Source organism: Cololabis saira, chromosome 15, assembly GCF_033807715.1.
Source record: "Cololabis saira isolate AMF1-May2022 chromosome 15, fColSai1.1, whole genome shotgun sequence".
Classification (NCBI taxonomy): Eukaryota; Metazoa; Chordata; class Actinopteri; order Beloniformes; family Belonidae; genus Cololabis; species Cololabis saira.
In genome coordinates this window covers 23,752,396-23,779,852 of record NC_084601.1, presented here as the reverse complement: position 1 = coordinate 23,779,852, position 27,457 = coordinate 23,752,396, and the positions used below count along the sequence as shown (strand labels likewise).

General features: G+C 40.4%; 1 protein-coding gene across 1 annotated transcript; it reads left to right on the top strand.

Annotated features, from left to right (window-relative positions):
• Window positions 1-491: 491 nt before the first annotated feature.
• si:dkey-240h12.4 (death-associated protein kinase 2) lies at window positions 492-26,267 on the top strand. The gene is made up of 12 exons (XM_061742017.1): window positions 492-811; window positions 6,904-7,077; window positions 9,622-9,843; window positions 12,695-12,833; window positions 12,916-13,045; window positions 13,800-13,848; window positions 15,121-15,147; window positions 18,461-18,613; window positions 18,720-18,765; window positions 20,181-20,270; window positions 23,528-23,605; window positions 25,670-26,267. The coding sequence occupies exons 2-12, from the start codon at window positions 7,016-7,018 to the stop codon at window positions 25,748-25,750; spliced, it is 1,077 nt and encodes a 358-aa protein (XP_061598001.1). The 5' UTR covers window positions 492-811; window positions 6,904-7,015; the 3' UTR covers window positions 25,751-26,267.
• The last annotated feature ends 1,190 nt before the right edge of the window (window positions 26,268-27,457 follow it).

Genomic DNA, 27,457 nt, shown 5'->3' with positions numbered 1-27,457 from the left:
TCTTTTTTTACAATCTTCCCTACAAAGTACTGCTTCTTACCTGTATGTCATTCAATGTTATATGAATTTAAAAAAAGGTCTCCAATGTAAACAAGTGTAATGCTTTCTTGGAATAATGCCTTTTAGTTGACTTTGTATCAGCGAATCTATACTGTCATGAAACTGTACCTGATCCTATGCAACTCTCCTAATAAATTCTTCAATCAATCAATCAATCTTATAAGGGTGGAAGTATGCAATTTCGGACGCAGGCAGCCTATGTATTTCTGTAATTCTGTTTCATTTCAGTGAAAACATTCTTTTTTCCCAGGCCAACACGTGTCCACGTTGGGCTGTCAACATGAAACCAGTCCTAGTGAAGTGAGCTGGTCTGATGTGACTGCTGATCTCCCGGTTCCTGTTTAACACTTCCGCTTTTAATTTGAAAGGCTACGTGAAGCGGAAGTGCCTGCGGGCGGGGGGAGGAGGGGAGGAGGGGGCGTGGACGCGCCTCTGCTGTTTTCCGCGTTCCTTCAGCTGGGAGCGCACACACACACACACACACACACGGCTGGAGCAGCGGCTGGCGGGCACGCGGAAGTGTCACACCTGCACGCTCCCTGTTTCCGCATCCCCTGCGTGCACCCGCTCGGAACCGCGGGCACTCCCTCCCGAACCCACTGGTTTCTCTCCCAGCGCGTCATCCGGGGGCCCGTGACGTCACGCGCAGACGCGCAAAAACATCTGGTACCGACCCGCACAGCTGCTGGAGTTCCCGGGAAGTTCTGTCGGGGAAGGAAGCACGGATGGCAAGAAGAACACACCTGGACAGGTACGTGCGCACCACGTGACTGCTGGTGGTGATGGGGAAGGAATGTTGGACTCTTATTATTATGTTCATCAGCAATGATCCACAGGTTCTGTGATAGTGACTGTAGAACTGTGGCTCGTACCGGAGGATCTGACTCTGGTTTGGATTAGATTAGATTTATTTATTGTACCCTTGGGTAAATTTGGTTTACAGTGAGTGAGTCATACAATCCAAAACCATACACTCAACAACACAGGACAAGATAAAGTGAGAACAGTGCTTTGGCTAAAAGAAAAAAGAACAAAAAGGACGGCCCCCGGATAAGAAGCTAGATAAGTTAAAACATCAGTAGATCTGGCTTATGAGAACATATATTACTCAAGAAATTAATAAGTTTAATGGAGATTTACCTGATTTGTGCTATAGATGTGCTGCAGAGAAGGGAACTTTGTTCCACTGTCTCTGGTCATGCCCCAGGTTAATGGAATTTTGGAGGGAGGTGGGACGGGAAATGCAGAAAATACTGGATATCTCCATTGTACCAGAACCCAAACTCTTCCTGCTGGGACTCTATCCAGATGGCCACACGTGCAGGCGAAGGGAGCGGAGGTTTATTGATATTAGTTTACTACTAGCCAAGAGGGTTATTGCTATGTCTTGGAAGAGTCCACACAAACCAAGCATCAAGAAGTGGTTCCAGGAGATGTCACTGTGCTTACCGGTAGAAAGGATAACATACATCATCAAGGACAAACAAGAAATCTTCGAGGAAGTCTGGGGTTGTTTTATTGACTATATTAAAAATGAGAACCTAAATCATCTAATGGAAGAGCCTGGAGGAGAGTAGTGGCTTTGTCTGTTGTGTTTCGTTGGTGTTTTTTTTTTTTCTTATTTTAATGTCACTGGTCTCGTGTAGCGTTGCTTTTCTGTTTGTTGTGTTATGTTAAAAAAAAGAAAAACAATAAAAGATATTGTTTAAAAAGAAAAAACATCAGTAGAAAAAAAAACACTAAAATATTCAAACCAAGCCAAAGGATAAAAAATGTGCCTTTTCATAAAAGCAAGGTAAAGGAAACAATACAAAACATAAATACAAGGTTATGTTGCATTTTCTCTTACTTGTTAATAGCACTGATGGCTGCTGGTAAAAAGCTGTTTTTGTAGCGTTTGGTTTTGCAAGCAGGTTCCATGAACCTCCGACCTGATGGAGCAGCTGAAACTCACATTTAAGAGAGTGGGAGTTGTCTTTTAAAATAGAGCCAGCTATCCTCTGTAACTGTTTAGTATACAGGGATTCTGGATGAAGCTGAGGCTCACCAATCAGCTTGCTCGACCATTTCACAATTTTTGTTTTTAACAGACACATTTCCAAACCATGAAGCAAGACAGAAAGCTGATTCCATAAAAGCACGATAAAACAAGATCAGCATGGTCCTGGCAATGTTAAGAGTGGACAGTTTTCTCAGACAAAACAGGCGCCCTTTTTGTACACAGCTTGACAGTTTGCCTCAAAGTTCAATTTGTTGTCGATGACATTTCCAAGATAGGTTTCTGTGAGGACAGAAATGGAACCGGTGTTCTGTGTGATGGTACGTACAGTGGTTCTGGTGCAGGGCTGGACCGGTACTCTCGGACTCAGAGCAGCAGAACCACAGGAACCAGAACCTCAGGAACCAGATCCTCAGGAACCAGAACCTCAGGAACCAGAACCTCCTGAGTAGGTCAGACTGTTGTTGAGAAACATACTGATGTTATAGCACTGGAGATGGAGTCACAAGTCAGTGCTTAGGGAGGAAGTGACGTCACAGAACCCGTCCCTCCGACTGGTTCTGGATCAGTGACCCGTAGGAGCTGTTTGTGTCCACTGAAGCCACAGGGGACAACATCTGGTTTCAGTGATTACATCAAGGGGCAACATTGAGTGCATTTACATGGGAAGTTTAATTCCTCTTTAATTCAGAATTAAATCAAATTTAAAATGAGTAAAAATTACCATGTAGACACCTAATTCCGAATGAAAATGGCCATTCCGAATTAAACTTAATTCCAAAGTAAGTGGCTGGTTTATTCCGATTTTAAATCCGAATAGAATAATTCCGTGATCATGTATACACTCATTCCACTTTAAATTAATTCTGGTCTTTCTGCGCTGCTCGTTCCCTTGCCCGTCTGTCGCCGTGACGCTTATATTCCGCGCTGGGCTTGTTTTCGAAACCAAGTTTCAAGATTTCAAGATGGCAGCACGCAGTAAATGGTGGTCAAGAGCAGAGACGATTTATTTAATAAATAGCTTGGAGGACCTGGAAATAATTAAAAGAACAGATGGCAGGAAACATAAAAATTGTGAGCTTTTCAAAGTTGTTAGTGGCTAAGTTTGTTTTTCTTCCGGTGGACGTAACTTCGGGTCCGCCCCCCTATCCAATCAGAACCTTCCCAACCCCCAGACATTAAAGGGGACCTATTATGGCATCTAATACCAATTTTAAAACAGGCCTTGAATGTCTTAAGAACAAGCTTTTGATTGTTTTTGTCAAATAAATTAGAAATTCAGCCTCTAAACCATGTCTTTATCTTCCCATTCTCTAACCTCATTATCTATGTGGGATTCTGAGTGGGCGGAGCTATGATAATGAGGAACTGTGCTGATTGGCTGCCTGAATGACGCGATACACCGCTACGGAAAAATGGCGGAAGCTCCGGCCGGCGGAGTTAGTTGTGGGCGTGGTTTCACGCATCGGAGGACAACCTACGTAAATTGCTCCCGTCGTTACGTAAAGACGGGAGCAGAATCTGAACGGCTCGTAGAAGCCACATCAGACTCATCCGGGCTGTACAGACACTGCAGAATTTGGTTGCTTTCCTCCTTCTCTGAGTTGGCAGGCTGAGGGGAGACCACTTTATATATGTTAAAGCAAGAGAAAACCTGTTTTTCATAATAGGTCCCCTTTAAGAAGAATTGGATAAAGCCGATCAAACGTGTTTTCCATGTAAACCTCAATTTGTAATTACTATTACCATGTTAGCTCAAAGGAAAATAGTTTAATTCTGAATTATTTTATTCTGAATAATTAATTCCGAATTAAAAAACATCATGTAACCGTGGCCATTCACCTCGGATGTGAGACAGGAAGTTACACTAATTGCAGTTCCTCTACTGACCACTGGGGTTGAATATTTATGTACTTAATCAGGTAAAAAGGCGTAAAGAAACAGATTTCGGAACCTCTCTGAGAAGCCCAGAGGGCTCCAGGGGCCACTGGAAAGGCAAACATGTTTATTATTCCACCCTCTGCACTTCCTGTGGTGCATTGCAGTCGCAGATAAACCTCCAGCAGGAAAAGGTCCTGCAGTTGTCATGCTTCAGCACTTACGGCATGTTGGTGTGAAATGTTTTAAGCAGAGAGTCCACTGAAGTCTCAGTAACCAGTTACGTCAACTGATCACGGCACCCAGCGTCCACTTCCTGGACAGCTGGGATTAGTTTGTTCCAGATGTTGACATCGGTTCACCCTGAGGAACAGGCCTGGTTCTGTTCGTTATCTACCTTCATTCAGTCAGCATTCCTGAGGAAAAGTGAAGCAACAGGGCTTTTTACCCGTGGTGAAGTCACTCCAGGTACCAGGGCTGAGGATCGGTTCAAATGTCAAGAATCGATTACGATTCTTAAGATTCAGAATCGAGCTTAGCTCAGACTGTGATCAGATCTCGAGATTTGGGTCGATTGCTGCTCGTGTTTTGGTCGGTTCCGTGTCGGTTTTGTGTTTCGCTTGTGGTTTTTGTTGCAGATTTCCAGTGCTTGATGTGTGCCTCCGTGTGTTCTTGCTTCCTGGGTTAGCAGTGGATGTCACCCACCCCCCCCCCAAAAAAAACTCACTGGGTTTGTATATGTATATATATTAAATATAGTATTAATGTACATATATATGCCTTAGGTTTTTTCCGGCATGGTATCAACAATTAATATGTGTGCAGACAAGGTAAGAAAGAAACAAAAAAAAAAGATTCAGAATCGATTATCAAGATCCAATTCGATTCCGATATCGATTTGGGTTAGTTTTATTAAAACAGTTTTTTGAGCTTTTGCATGAATTATATGTAAATGTAAATGTACTTTATTTATATAGCACCTTACATCAACCTACAGGTGAACCAAAGTGCTTTACATAATAAACATAAAATCAAGACAAAAAGTGCTTGCAGAATAAAACTAAAATAAAACATGTGAACATATAAAACATCAAGACCAAAGTGTAAAAAAGTGTCGCCACACTCCTGGGTATTAAAAGCCACCCTGAATAAATACGTTTTCAGTTTAGATTTAAAAAGGCCCAGGTCAGAGATCGCACGTAAGTCACAGGGGAGCTTATTCCAGAGCCTGGGGCAACTGAAAAGGCTCGGTCCCCCCAGTGCTTCTGCTTTGACCTGGGCACTTCCAACAAACGTTGGTTGGAGGATCTCAGGGTTCTGCCAGGCTCACGCATCGTTAAAAGCTTGGATAAATAAGGAGGGGCAAGGCCGTTCAGAGCTTTAAAAACAAACATTAAACGTTTAAAATCAACTCTAAAACGAACAGGCAGCCAGTGAAGGGAATGACTGTAGTTATGCAACATATTAATACTAGTATCATATTGAGATTCAACAGCAAGTATTTGCAGCTAATGATGCTGTAAGGACCAATCATCTCCCAGAATGCTGATATAACTGCTTTCAGTAACAGATCCAGGGCATTTTGTTGTTTTTTTTTGCATTTTATGCAAATATAACTCCAATACAGTATACAAAGTAATGAAATATAGACAATTTATCCAATTATAACTGAAAACTTTAATGTTTTCATACCTTTAAACATATTTAAAGGCAAAAACATGGCACAAGTTATTCTCGTGTCCAAAAAAACATTCCTTTTTTGGGCATAAACAAAAAAACACCAAAAGTTTTAATGATGAAAAAAAAATTGATCTTTAGACATATGAATCGATTTTTAGGAATTAATATGAGAATCAATTTAGAATCGGAAAATCTTTTTTTTTTCAACACAGGCCTAGACAGTACCCGAACCCTGCAGACTAGACCGGTCCTACTGCTGTGGTCACTGCTTGGTAGAATCCTGCTGACCACAGGGAACCACCCAGGTCTGGTTGAGTTCGTTGACCCGTAAGTTCTGGCTCAGTTTCTGCTGATGGGCCTCTTTCGGTTCGGGTTCCTTTGACCCTTTTGCTTGGGTTCAGGTTTTGTTGATGTGTTTGTTTTGTTTGATGTCTTGTTGACCAGTCTGTTATCGTTAGATGGAGGTTGTGGTAGTTGGATTGGTGACTGAATGGAGATGGTGGTATTTGGGTGGAGGTGGTTGATGTGGCACTAATCTAAACATCCTTAAAGACCTGCAGGTTAAGGTTTTGGTTCTGCTGCCTCGCCGGCTCATGCTTTTTGGTAGATGGGGTTCTTGTAAGCTGTGGGGAACTAAAACTATGAAAAGTCTAGTCAGACTCTGTTATGTCAATTCACGTACAGGACGGGGTGAAACTGCAAAGCATTGTGGGTTGTTTGTTATTTCAGAACAATTTTGGCAGATTATGATATGAGCAAGCATTGTGGGTTTATCGCAGTACAGGCGAGTACTTTTGAAGAACAACATACTGTAAAAGGCCTCTTTTTTCTTTATTTCTTTTTATTGACATTCAGCATTAGACATTCACATCGATACATCATGTATGCTTACATCTGTTGTCTGTTCAAAAATGTCAGAATAATGTTTTTGTTTTATGTCCAAACAATGAAAAGAAAGACAAACCACCAAAAACTACTATGTACAAGTGGGGAGTGATCTTTTCAACATAACACAGTCATTGACTTGAGAAAATAAAATCAGGCCTATGGGGCGTGGCGTAGTTGACCCAGTTTTCCCAGTATGAGGTGAATTTCTCCAATTTATAATTAATAAATGCCATTATCTTCTCCATTTTATAAATGTCCATTGTAATTTCTATCCATACCTTTAATGTTGGGCTCTCCTGTGATAACCATTTCCTTAGTTTTTTTACAGGCCACTAGCAGGATATTCATTATGTTTATCTCTTGAGGTATGTGTAAAAGGCCTTTTCTGTCACTTACAGGTCCAGCTCTGCTCTCACGCCGTTTGGAGAACCATGAACCCATCAGAGCAGGCCGCTGAATAACCTTCAGAGCATAAAAAACAACCACCAGACCGAGGCGAAGGACTTCAACATGGCCGTCTTCAAGCCTGACAACGTGGAGGACTTGTATGAGATCGGAGAGGTTTTGGGAAGGTACAGATTCACCTGGTTCAGAACTGTTACAAGTCTTTTAGCAGGATCTACGGCCAAATAGCAGCTGGACTTTTAGAGAATATTGAAGCCGTTATATTCTGCTGATCTCCAGCCGTCTCTTATTCTAATCTTTGGTATCTCCAGCAGCGGCGGAGCGTGGGTCTCAGTACAGAGTGGGCAGAGCATTCTCCATGGGCCCTTATGATAGTCATTTTAACGTTCAACAACACCTCATCCTACCCATCAATTAATGGCTCACGTTCGCTTGCATGAGTCATGTTTTAGACACTTTCTATGGCTCTACAGAAGAGTAGCAGGAGAAAAATAAATATAATATTTTAGAGCAGAAGATTTTTTTCATTATGCACTTCGAGAAAAAAGTCGACATGTTGAGAAAAAAGTTGAAATGTCGAGATTAATGTTGGAGTGCAATTTCGAGAAAAAAGTCGAAATATCGAGAAAAAAAGTCAGAATTTCGTGAATAAATTGAAATGTTGAGAAAAAAGGCAAAATTTCAACTTTTTTATTTTTTTCTCGACTTTTCGACTTTTTTCTCGAAGTGCACAATAAAAAAAAAAATCTTCCCCTCTCAAATATTTTTTCTCCTGCATGGCCCTGATACTCTTCCGTACTCAGTACATGATTACGCTACAAAACGTTCAGCTCCACCACTAACTTTTGACTCCATAGTCGCTAATTTAAAAAAATAAGAACTAGACCCTGATACGTCGCCCTCAGGTTTTCTGGAAAGCTTGTTCCAACACTCTTCGTCGTATTATTTGGTCCGTGCATGTTGCTGATGTGTGGAACCAGGATCGGCGGGGAAGCTGGCTGGAACACCTACATTCAATAGCCGCAAGTTAGCCACTTTAGCTTGGCTGGCTTTGCTTATGCTAACCTATGATGCTAAATAATGTTAACCTAATTCTGATCAGACGTGGCCAAACATCGTCACTTCAGGTCTCACTAATGAAAAACATCTGAAACAAGTGCTGCCAGACCTGTTCCTGCCAGTCCCGTTGCCACAGCGACACATGCACATGCAGGATGTTTATCCAAAGGCACGGCAGGGTTTATTTAATGCAAATCCAGAGGACCACACTTGCAAATTCTGTTGGTATGAACAGAAAGCTCCTGTAATACAATTGTATTTATGTCTCAATCAGTCAAAGACGTCTTAAAGTAACAGGTAGATGGTTTGAAAACTGGGTAAAAGGCAATTTATATCAATTTGAACTCTACATAATCAGGAAAACCTGAATAGATGGCCTTAAAAAGAAAATATATTGATTTAAATAAAACTGTTGTTTTTGTAAGATTTAATGTTTTGGTCACATTGTTTGGTAGTTAAGTTGCATGTTGTGGAATCTTTTCTGTGTTCTGATTGGATGAAACCTGGAGTGACGTGGATGTTGATTCTATTGTCTGATTCCTCAGAGGTGTCCACCATACAAGTTCACCTGAGATATGTCCTTTTTCTCAGTGGCGAACCGTGAGCACTACCGCTGGGCCTTCACCTCATCACAGAGAAAAGAAATCCTCGTGGAAAAAAGCAACAGTACAATGAATTGAAAGGGTTAAACAAGTGCACCTCTCTGCAGAGATTTGATGTTGGGACTTCATGAAGGCCTACGATCCTTAGTTTTATTCCCGCCCACTTGAAATCAAACCGTGATTGGTCGATTTGCCCGTCACTCTCCACACCAAAACACATAGCTTGGCTTTCCCCGGGATTCGTGAAGTCCTAACTAATGAATGAGCAGCTGACCGGCTCTTAATAGAGACAGACGATTCTGTTTGGATAACAGGTTTTCAGGACATGAACAGTAAACTTAATTTTAGAACGTAGATGAGAGAAAATCTGTTAAATATATTGTATTAAATTAAATGAGATAGAAATTAAAAAAAATAATAATTTTTGAATACTTTATTATTATTATTATTATTATTATTATTATTATTATTATTATTATAGGCCCTGAAGTTTCCCCAGTGCCTTTTACAACCCCCTCAGCTCAGCAGCACCTCGGGGTGCTAGCACACGTACTGAAGAGGTCACTGACGCAAACGAACCCCAAACACTCCTGTTTGATAGGAATTCACATATTTAGTGACATTCATATCAAATAAAGCCAGTTTTTATTGTTGCACGCCTAAAACGCATCAACAGGTATGAGGAAACATACCAAAATAACCTATTTGCAAAGTTAATCGAAATATTCCTCCTCAAAACCTGTTTGAAAACCAGAAAACTCAATCTTGGTCAAATAAATGATGAGATGCTGAAGAATAGACTATTATAGGGTTCCGGTTTTCATGGCACGTCGTTAGAGAGAGGGGGGCAATTACAGCGCAACAAAGACCCCACTGGGGAGACAAACTGAGCGTTCAGGTTTGTGTTTGACAGGACATTTCCATCAGGAAAATCAGAATCGGTCCAATAAATGGTGGGGTGTGTTGAGGTTCCCACGACGTTGCAGAGTAGGAACTTTATGTTATTTTCTATGACGGAATGTTCTTTTGGATGTGTGTTGGCCCCTCCAGTGGTCACTTTGGTCAGGTGCGGCAGGTCCGAGAGAGGACTTCGGGAATTTTGTGGGCAGGCAAGTTCCTGAAGATCCGAAAGAGTGCGGGCAGCCGTCTGGGTCTGGACCGGACCAGTGTGGAGCGAGAGGTGGGGATCCTCCAGATGGTGCAGCATCCCAACATCGTGACCCTCAAGGATGTGTTCGAGAGCCGCTCCGAGGTTGTGCTGATCCTGGAACTGTAAGTGGACTCGGCTCCGAACTAAATACTCACATTCCGACTTCTGGGTTGTGCAGTTTATTAGCTGCTGGCGCAGCTACGCTCCTCACTTTAGGTACTTAGCTTTGAGCCAACAGAACCGAATTATTCACAAAGAGAAGACGTTTCCTTGTGTTAACTTTACTGACGGGTAGGTTTGTCCCGATCAGGATTTTTTAGCTCCCGATCACTTGAGTTTGAGTATCTGCCGATCTCGATTTTTTCCGATCACTTTTTTTGGCTCCCAATACAATTCCGATACTTTTTCCTGATAAGATACATTTTGGCAATGAATTAAGTAAAAAAAAGAGGACTAAAACTCAAAGTTTCTTTTATTGTCCATTCTCTCCAACATGGACATATATTTCTTTTCAGTGACTGCATCATTGGATCGAAACAACGCTTATCAGCACTGGTGCCACAAAATGTATCAACATGAAATTGTAAACTAAAACAAAAAGTGCAGAATAGTGCAATAACAAAAATAAATACATTTCACTTCAAAAGAGGTAGTTTACCTACTAGGTTAAAAAATCACGGCTATTATAGTTTTGGCCCAGTCACTTTTCTCCGACACTTTTTCTTTCTTTTTAAAACTTTCTTTGATTGTTGTCTCTGTGCAGCAGCCTCAGTTGCGGCAACGTAATGACGTACGTAATGTATGTCTTTTCATGCTTGATCTTCAGGTGTCGTATTGAACGAAGACCTGTTCGTTCCTACACGCGAAATGTGCGCCTGGCAAACATTGCATTTGGCTGTTGGGCTGCCTTTGCTTTCAAGTTTATAGTGTTTCCACACTTCAGACATTGGGCCAAATCCACAAAAGGATTGCGCGGCTTTTGCGGCCGCTAAACCGGTGCAAATGAGACAAAAAGAGAGCGTCTAATTCACAAAGCACCCGCAAAGGGCGAATTGCTCCACAAACTGCGCTGCCAAGCAAATAGTGGCATTGTGCGCCGGTGCCATTTGCATGCATGTAAATTAGGTAATATTCATACATTCGGCGCAAATTTGCCCCCTTTCTATGCAAATAAGCCTCATTGCAAAAACCGTCTAATTCACAAAGGCCAGCGCTATTTGCCACACGCAAAAATAGTGGAGCAAATGCCGTCTTTTTGAAGCGTGTATTAACTGCGCGCGAACTCACTCCTCACTCCCCCTCTGTCTCTGTTTCTCTCTCTCTTCAATATCATTCAAGCCTGTGTGATACTGAATGATATTAAGGGTGAAATCTACATTCAGACATGACTGTAGACAATCAGATCAAGTGGGGTTGTGGACTTATCGGATTTAAAAATAAAAGTAACAGGACGGAGTTCAGGATTCATCCATACATAAGGGGCTGCTTTATTACAAACAATTCCACCATATACACATATACATCTAGAATGTGTGTGTTTAACAGCTGACCTGTAGGTGTGTGTAGCAAAACAAAGAACATGAATTACCATTAGATCCTGATCTGATCCCGATCCGGTGTTAATGAGGTTACTGGTGCTGTGCCTTGTGCGTAAATGCGCACAGCCTCTTAACATTTGACATTTCATTAGCTTATGTCATACAGACACTGAGGTCTTTTGATGTGTGTGTGGAGATGATGGCTATGTTCTACCACACGATGGTGGCCAGTGCACCCTTTTTTGCTGCTGTGTGTTGGGGGGCAGCCTTGCAAACAAAAACACCAGGCGACTGGACAAACTGGTCAAAAAAGCGGGCTCAGTGTTGGGCAGGAGTCTGGACCCGCTAAGATCTGTGGTGGAGAGGGGCACACTGAACAAACTGAGTGCTATAATGGACAATAGCAGACACCCTCTCCACAGCATCCTGGAGCCACAGAGGAGCAGGAGCAGCTGCAGCGGTCGGCTCCGCTCATGCGCTGCAAAACGGAGCGGTTCAGGAGATCCTTCGTCCCCGCAGCAATAAGACTGTTTAACTCGTCCTGAACTCAGTTTCACACACTCACCTCTGCCACAACTGGACTATATTTTAGTTTGCACTTTACATGATATTTGTTTAAAAACCTTATATTTCATGTTTATTTTAATATTATGAATGTGCTTTTATTGTCTGAATGGAAGTGTGGTTGATTTTTATGTTTATGTTTTGATGAGCTGCTGGACGGTTGAATTTCCCTTTGGGGATGAATAAAGTTCTATCTATCTATCTATATGCGAAATACTAGAGAAGTACAAATACGTGAAAGTTGAGGCTGTTGTGCTCTCTGCAGTTTTCATTATGGACCAATCTGTGTGCTGAAATATGGAGAACACTGGAAACAGCTCCGCTCTCTTACTCAGACAAGTGCAAATTGCACTCAGCTGCAGAACTTTATGGGCGTGTTTGCGCCGGCATATCATTAGAGCAAAATCTTTTGTGAATAGGACCTTAAAGCGGGGCAAATTGCGGGTGCAAATGCGGCGCAATTCACAGCGCTATTTGCGGGCGCAATCTGTTCTTTGTGGATTTGGCCCATTGTCTCCGTTTATCTGAGCGTAGCCTAGCTGTTGTTAGTTTTCTGTTAGCCACGTATCTTTCCCCTCCAGCACAAACGTAACCTCCAACCGCCAACTGTCTGCATTGTTAAATACAGTTGTTAAATACAATTATAAAACGATGTAATAATTAATATATATTAAAAACATTAATAACTAGGTATGTCCCGATACTTTTTGGGCCAAAACTGATGTTTTGAAAATGACGTGATTGGGCCTGATCGATCGGGACTACACTACTGACGGACCGTACGCTGTTTGGTCGGGTTTATCTGGTGTAACGAGGATCTGTGAGAGCCTCTGGACCGTTGCTCTGTTAGACGCCTGCCTGTGTTTGACAGCGTCAGCGGTGGCGAGCTGTTTGACTTCATCGCCGAGAAGGAGAACCTGTTGGAGAGTGAGGCCATCGGGTTCATGAAGCAGATTCTGGAGGGGCTCCGGTTCATGCACAGCAGCAACGTCGCCCACTTCGACCTGAAGGTAACCGTTAAGCCCCCACCCTCCACCACCGCTGCGTGTTTCTGATATCAAACACTACTCTCAAGTTCTGCTCTCTCTTCAGCCAGAAAACATCATGCTGTCGGACAAGGTGTCAGAACTTCCCAACATCAAACTCATTGACTTCGGCCTGGCCCACCGGTTCCAGGAGGGGGAGGAGTACCGGAGCACCAGCGGCACCCCCCAGTACATCGGTGAGGACAACAATCACCGGCTCTCAGAAACTCTGTGCAGGTGCACATCCTTGTGACGGAAGAGTATTAGGGCCATGCAGGAGAAAAAATATTTGAGAGGAGGAAGATTTTTTTTTTTTATTGTGCACTTCGAGAAAAAAGTCGAAATGTCGAGATTAATGTTGAAATACAATGTCAAGAATAAAGTCGAAATTTCGCCTTTTTTCTCAACATTTCAACTTTATTCACGAAATTTTTATTTTTTTTCTCAACATTTCGACCTTTTTCTCAAAATTGAACTTCAACATTAATATCGACATTTTGACTTTTTTCTTGACATTTCGACTTTTTTCTCGAAGTGCTTAATGAAAAAAAAATCCTCCAATCCTCCTCTAAAATCTTATTTTTATTTTTCTCCTGCCTGGCCCTAATACTCTTCCGTACCTTAGTACCAAGTTAGCGGTTTAATCCAATACAAACATGTATCTCTATTTTAGTTTGGATTTAATATAAATGTCATGGTCCATCCTCTCTGGATACCAGGACTCAGTGTTAAAAGTGCTCCAGATTGATGGTCTGAAATAATTTTGATGAACACCTCCTGTTCCCTGTGGAGTTCTGGAGCATTAGCATAGCACTTTTAAGTACCAAAGGGAAATCAGGTGAAAGACCTGGAGTTTACTGGGTTGAACCTGTTGAACCTCGGCAGCTCGATCTGTAAGAGGAATGCGGTTCTCTGACTTCACCTGGATCCGTGTGTTTGTGTCTCCGTCAGCCCCCGAGGTGATCAACGACGAGCCTCTGAGCACGACAGCAGATATGTGGTGAGTTCAGTTCAGCCGGCGTGCACGTTCAGACCTGCTCAGAGCTGCAACACTGAGGCAGAACCCGAGAGGAGAACGTAGCGACCCGGCTCAGCCCGGTTTATCTGTTCCACCTACAACCAAGGAACCTTTCCGACAACTGTGTTGACCAGTGTGTTGTATTTACACATGTGAAGAAGTAACTGACGTAACAGTCATGTGGTGTATCTCAACATTAGACAAATAGACCCTCAGAACAACACATCACTTTGTTCCTTTTACCATCGTTTAGTTAACAGAAATTGAATTGAAATTTTTTCTTGAATTGAATTGAAATTTTATTTCGAACATGAAACAGTAGTGAAAACCAAACCAAACAATAATAATCAATAATAAATAAATGTAAATAAGGAAAAAAAAATAAAATAAATATATATAAATAAATAAATATATATATATATATATATATATGTATATATATATATAAATAAAAATGTGCATCCATCATAATTAACATACTTGAAAAGGAGTAGGAAGAAGTAAAAACGTATTAAATCCTACCCCCTAAACTCTATTTCATTATAATCAAAATTAATTTAATTTCTATACAAAAAACAAAAGATATGTGTATATATATCTATATATACATATATAACACATACACACACACGCACGCACGTACGCACGCACATACATATATACAAATGCACTTTTTGGATATGACATCTATATATATATATATATATATATATATATATATATATATATATATATATATATATATATATATATATATATATATATATATATATATATATATATATATATATATATATATATATATGTTTGTATGTGTATGAAGCTGTAGTAAGTAGCTGCATGATCCAGAAGCTTGTAGCTCCACCTTCAAGTGGGGGAGAAGTTAGAAAACCAACACCCACTCTGAGAAGCTGACACACACACACACACACACACACACACACACACACACACACACACACACACACACACACACACACACACACACACACACACAGGACTCCAAGTTATAACAAATTAGTACCAACCAATCTGAGGAATGCATGTGAGTACTCTGAGCATTCCCGAGGCTGCGGTGGAGGAGAACAACTCCCTCCAGCTACATCTGTGTGAACAAACATCCGTGTGAACCTGGCAGTCGCTGCCTTTGTTACATTCTGATCCTGCTGTGGAAAAGCTTTGCAGTGATGTACAGTAACATGTGGGCTGCAGGCGTCTGACAGCCGTCGTGACTGACTGTGTTTGTGTCCTCAGGAGCATCGGAGTCATCACCTACATCCTGTAAGTCTGAGTCTTTCTGCTTGTACCACGTTTGTGTTAGTGCTCATCTTCTGTAGCTCGAGTCGTGCCACTTCAGCCACAGCCTGCTGATGGCGGTGGGTGGAGCTTCTCTGACTGACGTATGAATGTCATTGGCTGTGAGTCAAGTTGTTTTGGCCCCGTCTGTCCACCGTTAGATTATCCCGGGTCAAATCCCTTCTTTCTGCACGGAGCTTGCATGTTCTTGCTGTTCTTGCTGTGCAACACTGGCTACGCCCTGGTGTAGCTACATATGGCAAGCTGTTTTCATATTTAACAGCTAGACTGGATATGTGTTGCAGATATCCACAATTCAATTCTTCCTAGTCAAAAAGAGTATTTCAGATATCTACAATTACATTCTTCCTGTCCACAATTGTCATTTCAGATATCCACAACGTCATTATGCCTATAGGCAGAATGATGTTGTGGATATCTGAATTGAATTGTCTCTATAGGCATAATGACGTCACTTTTGCCATTTGTGTGTGGGGTTTCTAATTACAGATATCTACAATTCAGTTACAGATATCCGCAATATGAATTACAGATATCTGCAACTGAATTACAACTAGCTGTAATTCCGGTTTCAGATATCTACAATTTAATTCTGACTAGTCATAATTCCAGTTCAAGATATCTTTATTTCCCTTCAATTCAAGATATTTACATCATCCTTTTTAGATATCTTAAATTAAGTTTTGACTAGTCAGAAGCAGAACAAAGTTCTAGATTTCTTGAACTGGAATTACAGATAGTCATAATTTCATGGTAGATATCTATAATCAAGTTATAGGTATCTTGTAATGGATTTTAATTAGAGATATCTCAAATTGGAGATATCTTTAACTTCCATTCTGCTTAGTCAAAATGTAATTACAGATATCTTGAATTAGAGTTTTGAGTAATCAAAATGACATTATAGATATCTTGAATGACAATTCTGACTAGTCACAATGTAATTACGACTAGTCAAAATCCAGTTGTAGATATCTGTAATGTTATTTCCGGATAGTCAAACTTAACCATTAAAACTTAAAACGGCTTGCCATAGCTACCCCTCTGCAGCCCCAGGACGGCCCTGCACTGAGCTCAATGATTCAGAAAAAAACTATAGATGCATGGGCTGGTCAGACTTCACCTGGAGTTTCTACCAGTCTGCAATGCTTCTTGTTGTGACTGCTCTTTTATAACTTTCATTTACTGCTTAATCAATCAACCTCTAAAAATGACAACTAGATTATATAAACACTGTGTATTTGACAGTTTTATGACATTTGTCTTCCTTTTGAAAGTCAGGGAAAGCAGAACATGCTCCCTGGAGGTTCATGATCTCGGATGGAGGTTGTTTCAGTCTTCACTAGGGCTGGGGATTCATTCAAATATCAAGAATCGATTCGATTCCGATTCCTAAGATTCAGAATCGGTTATCACGCTTTGATTCAATCCGATTAGATTCCGATATTGATTTGGGTTAGTGTTATTAAAAATGTTTTGAGCTGTTGTATGAATTATATGAGTGTGTAGTTATGCAACATATTAATACTAGTATTATATTGAGATTCAACAGCAAGTATTGGCAGCTAATGATGCTGTAAGGACCAATCACCTCCCAGAATGCTGATATAACTGCTTTTAGAAACATCGTGGGGCAAAATTATCAAACAGATCCAGGGCAGCAAACAGAGGCCGTATGAAATCCGGTTTTATTTTTTCCCATTTATGAGAATTTGGTTTTTAGCAAATGTAACCCCAAGATGGTATATAAAGCAAAGAAATATAGATAATTTATGCAATTAAACTGAAAACTTTGTCTTACCGTTAAACATGTTTAAAGGCTAAAACATGCTTTGCAAGTTATTCTCGTGTCCAACAAAACATTACTTTTTTGGGCATTAACAAAAAAATACCAAAAGTTGTAATGATGAGAAAAAAAAATCGATCTTTAGACATATGAATCGATTTTTAGGAATTAATATGAGAATGGATTTAGAATTGGAAAATCGATCTTTTCAACACAGGCCTAGTCTTCACGACGTCTGTTCTGAATGTTGGTCCCATACGGACTAAAATTGATAATAAAGATGGGAACACTTTAAAGTTAAGCTACATTTTGATTGACAGGGCCTCTGCACAGTACTCACCAAAGCAGTGGATGCAACTCCGACCACCTACAAATCCACTTAAACTTTGTACACAGAACATATTTGACCCCTGGTAAACTCCATAGTATGAAGTTGATAACTGATCCCTGGTGTAGTCCATGTTCTATGAAGGTCTCTGGTACTTTTTTGCATCTGATGTGGAATTCTCCTCTAGTCTCACAGTTTTGGTCAAAGGTGGAAGCCAAACTTTCTGATTTAGTATCAGTGACCATACCTGTCCTTTTGTTAATTGATCAGTGCATTTATTAAACTTAATAAATGCACTGTACTAGCTGGCCTGAAAGTAGTTGATAGCCTTAGGCAAGGCAAATTTATTTATATAGCACAATTCAACACTGGTAATTCAAAGTTCTTTACATCAACATTACACAATTAAACAGTAAATAACAAATAAAATGAAATGAAATGATAACAAAAGAGGTAAAATAATAAAAAGCTTAAGTTGTTAAAAAGTAAGGGCAGTAGAGTACAGCAGGTACATCTCATTCTTACAATGGCAAGAATTACGTTTCTATAAGGTCAAAATGTACAAAGACCGGGTCAAATACAGTATTACAAAGTAATCTGTGCCGATTCGTGCGGTGAATTAAACCAATTTGACAATTCTATGTCACAATGCCTGCATTCAGGGCTTATCCATAACTTCGCAGTGTTTTCGAAAAGTATTTCATTTAAGAGTATGCTTAAATAACAAATGAAATGAAATGATAATAAAAGAGGTAAAATAATAAAAAGCACAAGTTGTTAAAAAATAAGGGCCATACGATGGAAACCTCCTCATTCTCGCACCATCAGACACTGGGCATTTACCCTCCTAGATGTAATTTACCCCTTTCTCTTTTTTTCTCTTTAAAAAAATGTTTTGTTTGTTTTTCTTTTGTTTTGTTTAGACATTACTGTGGTCACTATTATTATTTTACTATGGTTTAGTTGTGACATTCAAGTCTGTACTGTCTTTATTGTCCATTAATGTGTCATGTTTTGGTTGTAATGTTGTATTTTTGTTCAAAATTTGATCACAAAAAAACAACAGATGGTGAGCGCCCTCAGCTCTCACCATCTGTTGGTCCAGAGTGACGTCACAGACAAACTGGGGGAGACGTGACGGCTTTGGTGCTCTCTCTCCTCAGGCTGAGCGGCCTGTCACCTTTCCAAGACGAGACCAATGAACAGACTCTGAAGAACATCATTGACATGAAATATGAGTTTAGCGATCGCTACTTCAGCACGACCAGCTCCATGGCCAAAGATTTCATCCAGAAGCTGTTGGTGAAGAACCCCACGTACGTCCGCTTCCGTCGGCTCAGGTTTCTGATCCAGGCTGTCCCCTGTCCGGCTCACCGGGCTCCATCCTCACTCACCGTCCTTTTCTGTTCTTCTTCTCTGCAGAGAGAGGATGAGCGCCGACGAGTGCCTGCTCCATCCGTGGATCAAGGTCTGCACCAGCCTTCCTTCCTCACTGTGTCCTGCCCTTTCTTATTGCTCCAACTCTTATAGTTTATAGTTTTATTTGGATCACCATTAGCTACAGCAAAACTGCAGCTATTCTTCCTGGGGTCCAACACATAATACACAGTACATTACAACAAAAAATTAAAAGCAAACCTAAAGAGGTTGCATATAAAAAAAGAAAGGAAAAACAGAAAATAAAGAAAAAATTTAAGCTGCAAGCAGCGATGAACGGGCCCTCGCACCCTTGTGCACGTTCAGGCGTGCTGCAGTGGAAGCGCTTGTATGACTTGCATGTAGATTCTTCAGGCCTGGACATTTAGCAGATGACACCACCCACGACTCTCTATGTCAAACCATTCAAAAGTTATGGCAGAAAGTAGGAACTATCAGATATCGACCAATCAGAAGAAGTGGTGGGGCTAATTTTCACCAATTAAAGTGAAGGAGTCAAAACCGAGTCCGATGACACCACCCACGACTCTCTATGTCAAACCATTCAAAAGTTATGGCAGAAAATAGGATCTATCAAATATCGACCAATCAGAAGAAGGGGCGGGGCTAATTCATGCCAATGAAGGTCAAGTACTCAAAATTGAGTCAGATGACACCACCCACAAGTCTTTATCACAACCCGTTCAAAAGTTATGGAAGAGAAAAGTTTTCTAGGGGGCCCTGTTGAGCCATTTTTCCATGCCCATCAATGCAAACTATTAAATATCTAATTTTTCGCCAGGCCTGGCTTGCATGCAAAATTTGGTGACTTTTGGGGCACGTTTAGGGGGGCAAAAAGGCCCTCCTTTCGTCAGAAGGATAAAGAAAGAAAGAAAGAATTCCTACAGATACAATAGGGCCTTCGCACTGTAAGTGCTCGGGCCCTAATAAAAAGTCATTCCGTTTAACATTTAGATATAAATAAAAACAATGCATATTCATACATTTTATAACATGAACAAATTCAAACAATGTATAGTTATCATAGTTTGCACCAATAACCATTTTTAATAAATATTAATGTATTTATATCTCTCTCTCTCTCCCTATACATATATATATGTGTATATGTACACATACCCATATACTATCTACATTATTTATTTATTTAATAATAATCAAATAAGTTTTATTTGTATCTATTCAAGAGATGTTCCTTTACTAACAATTTGAATTCTTTTACATTCATAGTTTGCTTAAAGTGTTTGGGAAGTGGTTTCATGCAGACACAGCTCTGTACATCACCATTCTTTTACCATAGTTTGTCTTCATTTTTGGCAGTGGAAAATGACCTCTGAGAGCATGTCTTGTGCTTTAGCTATGATTTTCTGAACTGTAACATCATTTTTTTGTGTAGAACTCTCGTCCTCGTTTACAGCCCTCGTTTGTCCTTGTCCTCGTTTACAGCCAATCACGCGCAAGCAGGCGGCCAACAGGAATCGGTCCTCCATCAACATGAAGAACTTTAAGAAGTTCAACGCCAGACGGAAATGGAAGGTCTGAGTCAGCGCCTGTGCACACGTCTGCTTTAATGCTGCACCTTAAAGGTTCTCCGAGCAGCTAAAACACCTGTAATGTCTTCTTCACACAGGACTAGTCTGACCGGTATGGGCTCAAATTAATGCCATAAGTATTTTGTATCTGTAAATAAACTTTGTACTTGTAGAAATATTTTGTGCGTGTGCAAAAAATATTTGTACTTGCAAAAAATATTTGTACTTGTAAAAATATTTTGTGCGTGTGAAAAAAATATTTGTACTTGTAGAAATATTTTGTGCATGTGCAAAAAGTATTTGTACTTGCAAAACATATTTGTACTTCTAGATACAAAGCTACAAACTTTTTACAAAGCTACAAACTCTTTTTACAAAAGCTAAAACTTTACAAAGCTACAAACTTTTTTTACGAAAGCTACAAACTTTTTTTACAAAGCTACAAACTTTTTTTACGAAAGCTACAAACTTTTTTTTCAAAAGCTACAAACTTTTTTTACAACTACGAGTTTTGGCAGTGTTTTGACGTGCCAAAACTAACAGCCAATCAGCGATCTTTGGCACGGGTTTCAAAGGGTTTCTGGAGAGCCAATCAGATCATTGCGTCGCCTACTGACGTCGCCGCCATATTGGATGTGGCAAGACTGGGCTGCAAACTAATACAAGTAAATGGACTTATTTTCATAAAGCACCTTTCTACAAAGAAATTTACGTTTTACGTCTCATTTATTCATTCACACACGCACTAATATACTTGGGAAACAGTTAGGCACAAAATATAATATATTTAATTTTCTCAGATGGCGAAAATAAGAACTTTATTGATCCCACATAGGAGTAATTCATGTAATTCACTCAAACAAGATATATCCCCCCTCACAAAAATAAGAAAAATACAGAAACATATTCTTTCATTAACAAAGCATATTTTACATCTTTACACATTACATTACATTTTATGTTATTGTTATTTTATTGTCTGAAAAATGGTTCAAATATGTTATTTTGTTATTTGAATTTTTTTTTATTCGTTTTGTTGATAAAAAAATATGTCTCTATTTTTGTTAGGGGGGATATATATATTGTTTTTCGGCACTACCTTGTTCTCTATAGCTGATATAACATGAATTACTCCTATGTGGGATCAATAAAGTTCTTATTTTTGCCATCTGAGAAAATTAAATATATTATATTTGGTGCCTAACTGTTTCCCAAGTATATTAGTGCTTCTGTGAATGAATAAATGAGACGTAAAACGTAAATTTCTTTGTAGAAAGGTGCTTTATGAAAATAAGTCCATTTACTTGTATTAGTTTGCAGCCCAGTCTTGCCACATCCAATATGGCGGCGACGTCAGTAGGCGATGCAATGATCTGATTGGCTCTCCAGAAACCCTTTGAAACCCGTGCCAAAGATCGCTGATTGGCTGTTAGTTTTGGCACGTCAAAACACTGCCAAAACTCGTAGTTGTAAAAAAAGTTTGTAGCTTTTGAAAAAAAGTTTGTAGCTTTCGTAAAAAAAGTTTGCAGCTTTGTAAAAAAAGTTTGTAGCTTTCGTAAAAAAAGTTTGTAGCTTTGTAAAGTTTGTAGCTTTTGTAAAAAGAGTTTGTAGCTTTGTAAAACGTTTGTAGCTTTGTATCTAGAAGTACAAATATGTTTTGCAAGTACAAATACTTTTTGCACATGCACAAAATATTTCTACAAGTACAAATATTTTTTTCACACGCACAAAATATTTTTACAAGTACAAATATTTTTTGCAAGTACAAATATTTTTTGCACACGCACAAAATATTTCTACAAGTACAAAGTTTATTCACAGATACAAAATACTTATGGCATTAATTTGAGCCCATAGACCGGGGGACGTGCGGGAATCTGTTACAATTACGGAGGATGATTTTAAAGCCCTGTGACTGCGATTAGTAAAGGACAGGTTCCACCGCAGATTATTTATCCTGTTTGAGTGAACACATATGGCGCCGGATCATTTGCCCGGATCAGATGCTGTGTGAATGCACATCTCAGTAATTCAGTGATTTGTGTGCAGGATTTTCTTCTTTTTTTTTTTTTTTTTATAATTTACTTTGAGGTTTATTTTTCTGCCTCTTTGCTTATGGCAGACCCAACTATTTTTTCCAGAATTTTAGATATAACTGAAAGAAATTGGTCTATAATTAGCTAAGATGTCAACTAGTGAAGAAGACGGATAACAGCCGATTACCTGCTTAAATTAAAGGCAGTTGGACTTGACAGTGACCCGTACAGTTACCCCAAGAACCAGTGGTCCATGGACATTAATATTTGGCCACAAATCCAGTTTCCTGATATTTATATGTACTTAATTTCTACGCCGGGGAAATACACGAAGCAAAGTTTGAAGGCGTACAAAAGTCTTGACGCTTGGTCCTACTTCAAGGCTGCATTTGTTGTAGAAATTAAAGTGATGAGAACACCGAACTTTATGATTTGACCGTTTAACGTTAGCTACCCAAAAATCCAACATTACCTGATACAAAATGTGAACCGCAAATCCACGTTTCGGTGTCTGGAATCCAGTTGTTTCTGTGAATTGCAGCGATCTATTTGTCTCTCTTAAGCGTATTTTTCGGCAGTCTGTAAAACGATAACTCCGATTTCTTGCTAAATCTATGAGTACAGTCGATCGCACAACAGCTCCTTCCATTTTAGATGTTTTCAAGTTGCTCAAACTGAAAGTCTTTCTACCACTCAGTGGGCGTAACCCGCTGTGAAGTCGCATCTGTGACGTCATGCGCTTTCCCTCTATAAGAGAAAGAACATTTTTGAATAGTCGAGTCGGGATGGGGTCTAACAAACACGTGGTTGATTTAGCTCTATTGACGAGTGAGGTCAGTTCAGGGAGGTCTACAGGATCTAAACAGACTAGAGTCCAGTCAGGACTGAGAGCATTGATGAAGATGATGGTGGTTATGATAGTGACAGTGAGAATGACAAAGATGTAAATGATATGATGTCAATGATGGTGGTAGTGATGATGATTGTGACTACAGTGATGCTAGAGATCCAGTTGGTGGTGGTGATGATGATGATGATGATGATGATGATGCTGATTGTGAGGATCAAGATGCCGAGGACGGTGATGTTGTTTACAATGATGATGATTAAGATGCAGATGATAATGGTGTTGATGAAGATGCACGTGGTGAAAGGGATGATGTTGTTGATAGAAGTTATGATGATGGTGCTGCTGCTGATGGGTTCTCTCCCTCTGTCCCTCCAGATGTCCTACAACATGGTGTGGATGTGTAACCGACTGGTGAACCTTCGGCTGCTGGTTAAGAATCCAGATCCACTACAGGTGAGAACACACAGCTGAAATAAAGTCAGGTCTGTTTCATGTTTTACATCCCATCATGATGGTGCTGCCTCCACCTGGACTGGTCTCTTGGTTCGGAACAGAGAAGGTTCTAGACCCGGGGTCGGCAACCCGCGGCTCTAGAGCCGCATTTAGCGCCGCCCTAGTGGCTCCTGGAGCTTCAAAAATGTTTGACCTTTTTTTTCCTTTTTTTCTTCTTTTTTTTCTTCTTTTTTTCTTCTTTTTTTCTCTTTTTTTCTTCCTTTTTCCTTTCCTTTTTAATCTCGATATTTTGACTTTTTTCTCGACATTTTGACTTTTTTCTCAACATTTTGACTTTTTTCTCAATATTTCGACTTTTTTCTCGAAATAGTACTTCAACATTAATCTCGACATTTTCGACTTTTTTTTTACATTTCGACTTTTTTCTCGAAGTGCATAATGAAAAAAAATCTTCCTCTTCTAAAATATAATTTTTATTTTTCTCCTGTCTGGCTCTAATACTCTTCCGTAGATTTGCGTAACAAAAAGAGTCATATGGAAAGACATTAGCATGCTACATTTGCAGCCGAGTACCCAGTTATAACTAATATAGAAACATGCAGCATGTGTTGCTTTCATTCTAAGGTTTATACAAGACTTTTCATTTTTTGTGGCTCCAGACATATTTGTTTTTTTGTGTTTTTGGTCCAATATGGCTCTTTCAACATTTTGGGTTGCCGACCTGGTCTAGACAGACTAAGAGGGTTTTAGGGAGACCTTGACCAGTGGTTTTCAACAAATAAAGTAGAACCGCTACGTTTAACTTCTAGTTCTGCAGTTGTCGCCATGGAAACTGCAAGGATTGGTCACTTGTGATGCTGCCTCCGTTTCTGTTACTCCACTCTACACATACGCTCTGTTCCAGTCATCGTTGCTGATGTTACAGTTGTGTTGTCCAATCAGGATGAAGTCATACCAACACTTTCAGGCTGATTTCAGCCAGGTTCAAAATCAAGATCTCTCCCATAGACTCTCATCTGTTACCAGTCTCATCAGAGCTCAGGTGCGTCCATACTGGACTGACACCAACGTGCTGATGTCATACTTGGACTTAAAGAGCAGCAACTCAGACGTCAACATCACTTTCAGAGCCAATATGAGTTATAACACTAACTAGAGTGGGTGGGGCTCGCTGATCAGTTGCAGGAAGGTTTTCTGGGCAGAAATCAGAGTAAGGTCTTCCTTGTTCTATCGGTGACTACGTTTACATGCAGTCAAAATTCGGGTTAAGGTCAATATTCCGGTTACTGAAACATTCGGAATAATCTGTTTCCATGCGTGAGCAAACAGGGTTATCCCTGTATACGTGGTAATTAATCATTTGGGATATCTGGATCAAACCAGTGACGCACCATTATGTGAGAACATTATGACGCAATTCCCCTCATTTCCGCTTCTTCTTCCTGTATCCAAATCCAAAATAACAACAATAACAGCAGCACGGCGGATAATCAACAGCCCAGTAGAAGTTGCCTTCTTTTGCGCTTTGGTGCTGGTACTGACCCACTTGTGCAACTTTTTGCTCACCTTCTTGTAAATCTCGCTATCCCGGTACTTTCTACCGTCTACAATTGCCAAAATGTGCATATCTTTCATTACATTTATGAAGTGATTAGTCTCCTCCTGGTCTTGCGTTTCTCCATGTTTATAAGAACTCCCTGGACTCAAAAGACCAAGATTCCTTGTGAAAAGAACATGCGCAGAAAACAAATTCCTGTTCCTTTTGACAGGGATATCCCGTTGGGTTTTTAAAAACCAGAATATGAGCAAATTCCGGTTATTCAAAGGGGTTATTGGTGTTTACATGGCCGTGCAAAACCGGGTTATTGCTAATATTCCGCTTATTGACTGCATGTAAACGTAGTCAGTGAGGAGGAGTTCCCCTGCAGCTGCAGGGTCACACCATCTCCACACATGATTGCTGGGGGTTTGACCGTCCTTATGAGTTTGATGTTTTCCACCTGTAGACTGTCAGCAGGAAGCTCCTTAGACAAGATCTGAGCCAAACCTCTGCTTTTCCCTCAGAGACAATGTGAGAGCGACGTGGAGGACACGGACAGCAAGCCTGCCTCTCTGCTGCGCCGGAGACTCAGCAGCAGTTCCTAGGACCACCAGCAGGGGGCAGCCAGTCCGCGTGGTCCAGAACCAGCAGAAAGCCCCGAGTCCAGACGATACAGAACCAGCAGAAAGCCCCGAGTCCAGACGATCCAGAACCAGCAGAAAGCCCCGAGTCCAGACGATCCAGAACCAGCAGAAAGCCCCGGCACAGACGATCCAGAACCAGCAGAAAGCCCCGAGTCCAGAAGATACAGAACCAGCTTGACCCGAGGGTCTGGAACAGGGTTGGAAATGAGTAAAGAACCCCTCACTAACTGCAGGTTGCTCTGGTGACGGCCAGTTTCAGCCACAACAGGGCGAACTTACAACCAGTGGTCAAATTAATCAGAAATTATTTTATTTCTTACATTATATCTGCATTTGTAATGTTTATTCACAGTAATCACACAGGAAATTGGTGGAGCACAGGCTCACTGCAAAGGGCCTCCGGCCGAGGCTGGAGCCCGGGCCAGATGCATGATGCGTGAACGATGAACTCTCTATCTCACCACAGACACTACATACAGTCAGTACTCGAGTTGTAAAAAAAAAAACAGGGGGGATGGTGGATTTTATCATAAGGGGACAGATAATTTGTGCTGATTACAAATAATGTAATTTATTACAAATAATAGCACTGACCAAAACACCTGCAGAAATACTGCAGGAATGACATTAAATGCAGCCTTCTGTAAGCTTTAAATATCCACTGGTCTTACATCTAATACATCAAAACACAACAATAAAAAACAGTTTTCTGAACTTATCAATATGCCTCTGTCCTTCACAGGATAAGTAAAATGGATCACTGCAAAAACTCAAAAATCCTAACAAGAATATTTGTCTTATTTCTAGTTAAAATGTCTAATTTTAGTAAAAAAATCTCATTACACTTAAAACAAGACTCATCACTGGAAAAAACAACAATTTTCACCTGTTTCAAGTAGATTTTCACTTGAAATAAGTAGAAAAATCTGCCAGTGGAACAAGATTTTTTTTGCTTGTAATGAGAAGATAAATCTTGTCCCACTGGCAGATTTTTCTAGTTATTTCAAGTGAAAATTTACTTGAAACAGGTGAAAATGGTCAAATAAGTTATTTTTCTGGTGTTATTTTTCTGGTGATGACTCTAAATGTTGAAATAGCGGTAAAACCACATTCATTGATGAAATGACATAATGGATGGAAAGGGGGGATGATTTTGACCGTTTTTATTTCAGGAGGGGATGCCATCCCCCCTCATACCCCCTCAACTCGAGTACTCACAAGGTTACCACGGAAACCCGACAGGCCAGAACTTTTCTACTCCTGTTAGACACAAAAACCTTCAGGTTTTGGTCTACTGGCAACTTCATTGCACCTATCCTGCGATGACGTGGCTGGTGAGTCTTTATGACATCACAGGGTGGGAGGAGCCAGACTAGAACCAGGACACGCCGCAAAGAAAAGGATGTTTAAAAGTCTTATATTGTTTTGTTTTGTTTTTATTAAATGAAAGAAGTATCCGGTAACTCTGTGATCTGGTCAACGCTCTGCCAATAAAACGGTCAGAATAAAAGAGCTTTATTGTTGGGACCAAATAGAAAATGTTACGCTCAGAATCAGTGGAAGAGCACGGGTCATCCGAGGGGAACCGGGCTAAAGGAGATGACCCAGGAGTAACGTGAAGGTAGTTGGGAGCGTTACAGTACTCTTCACGTGCGGTCACATGACTCC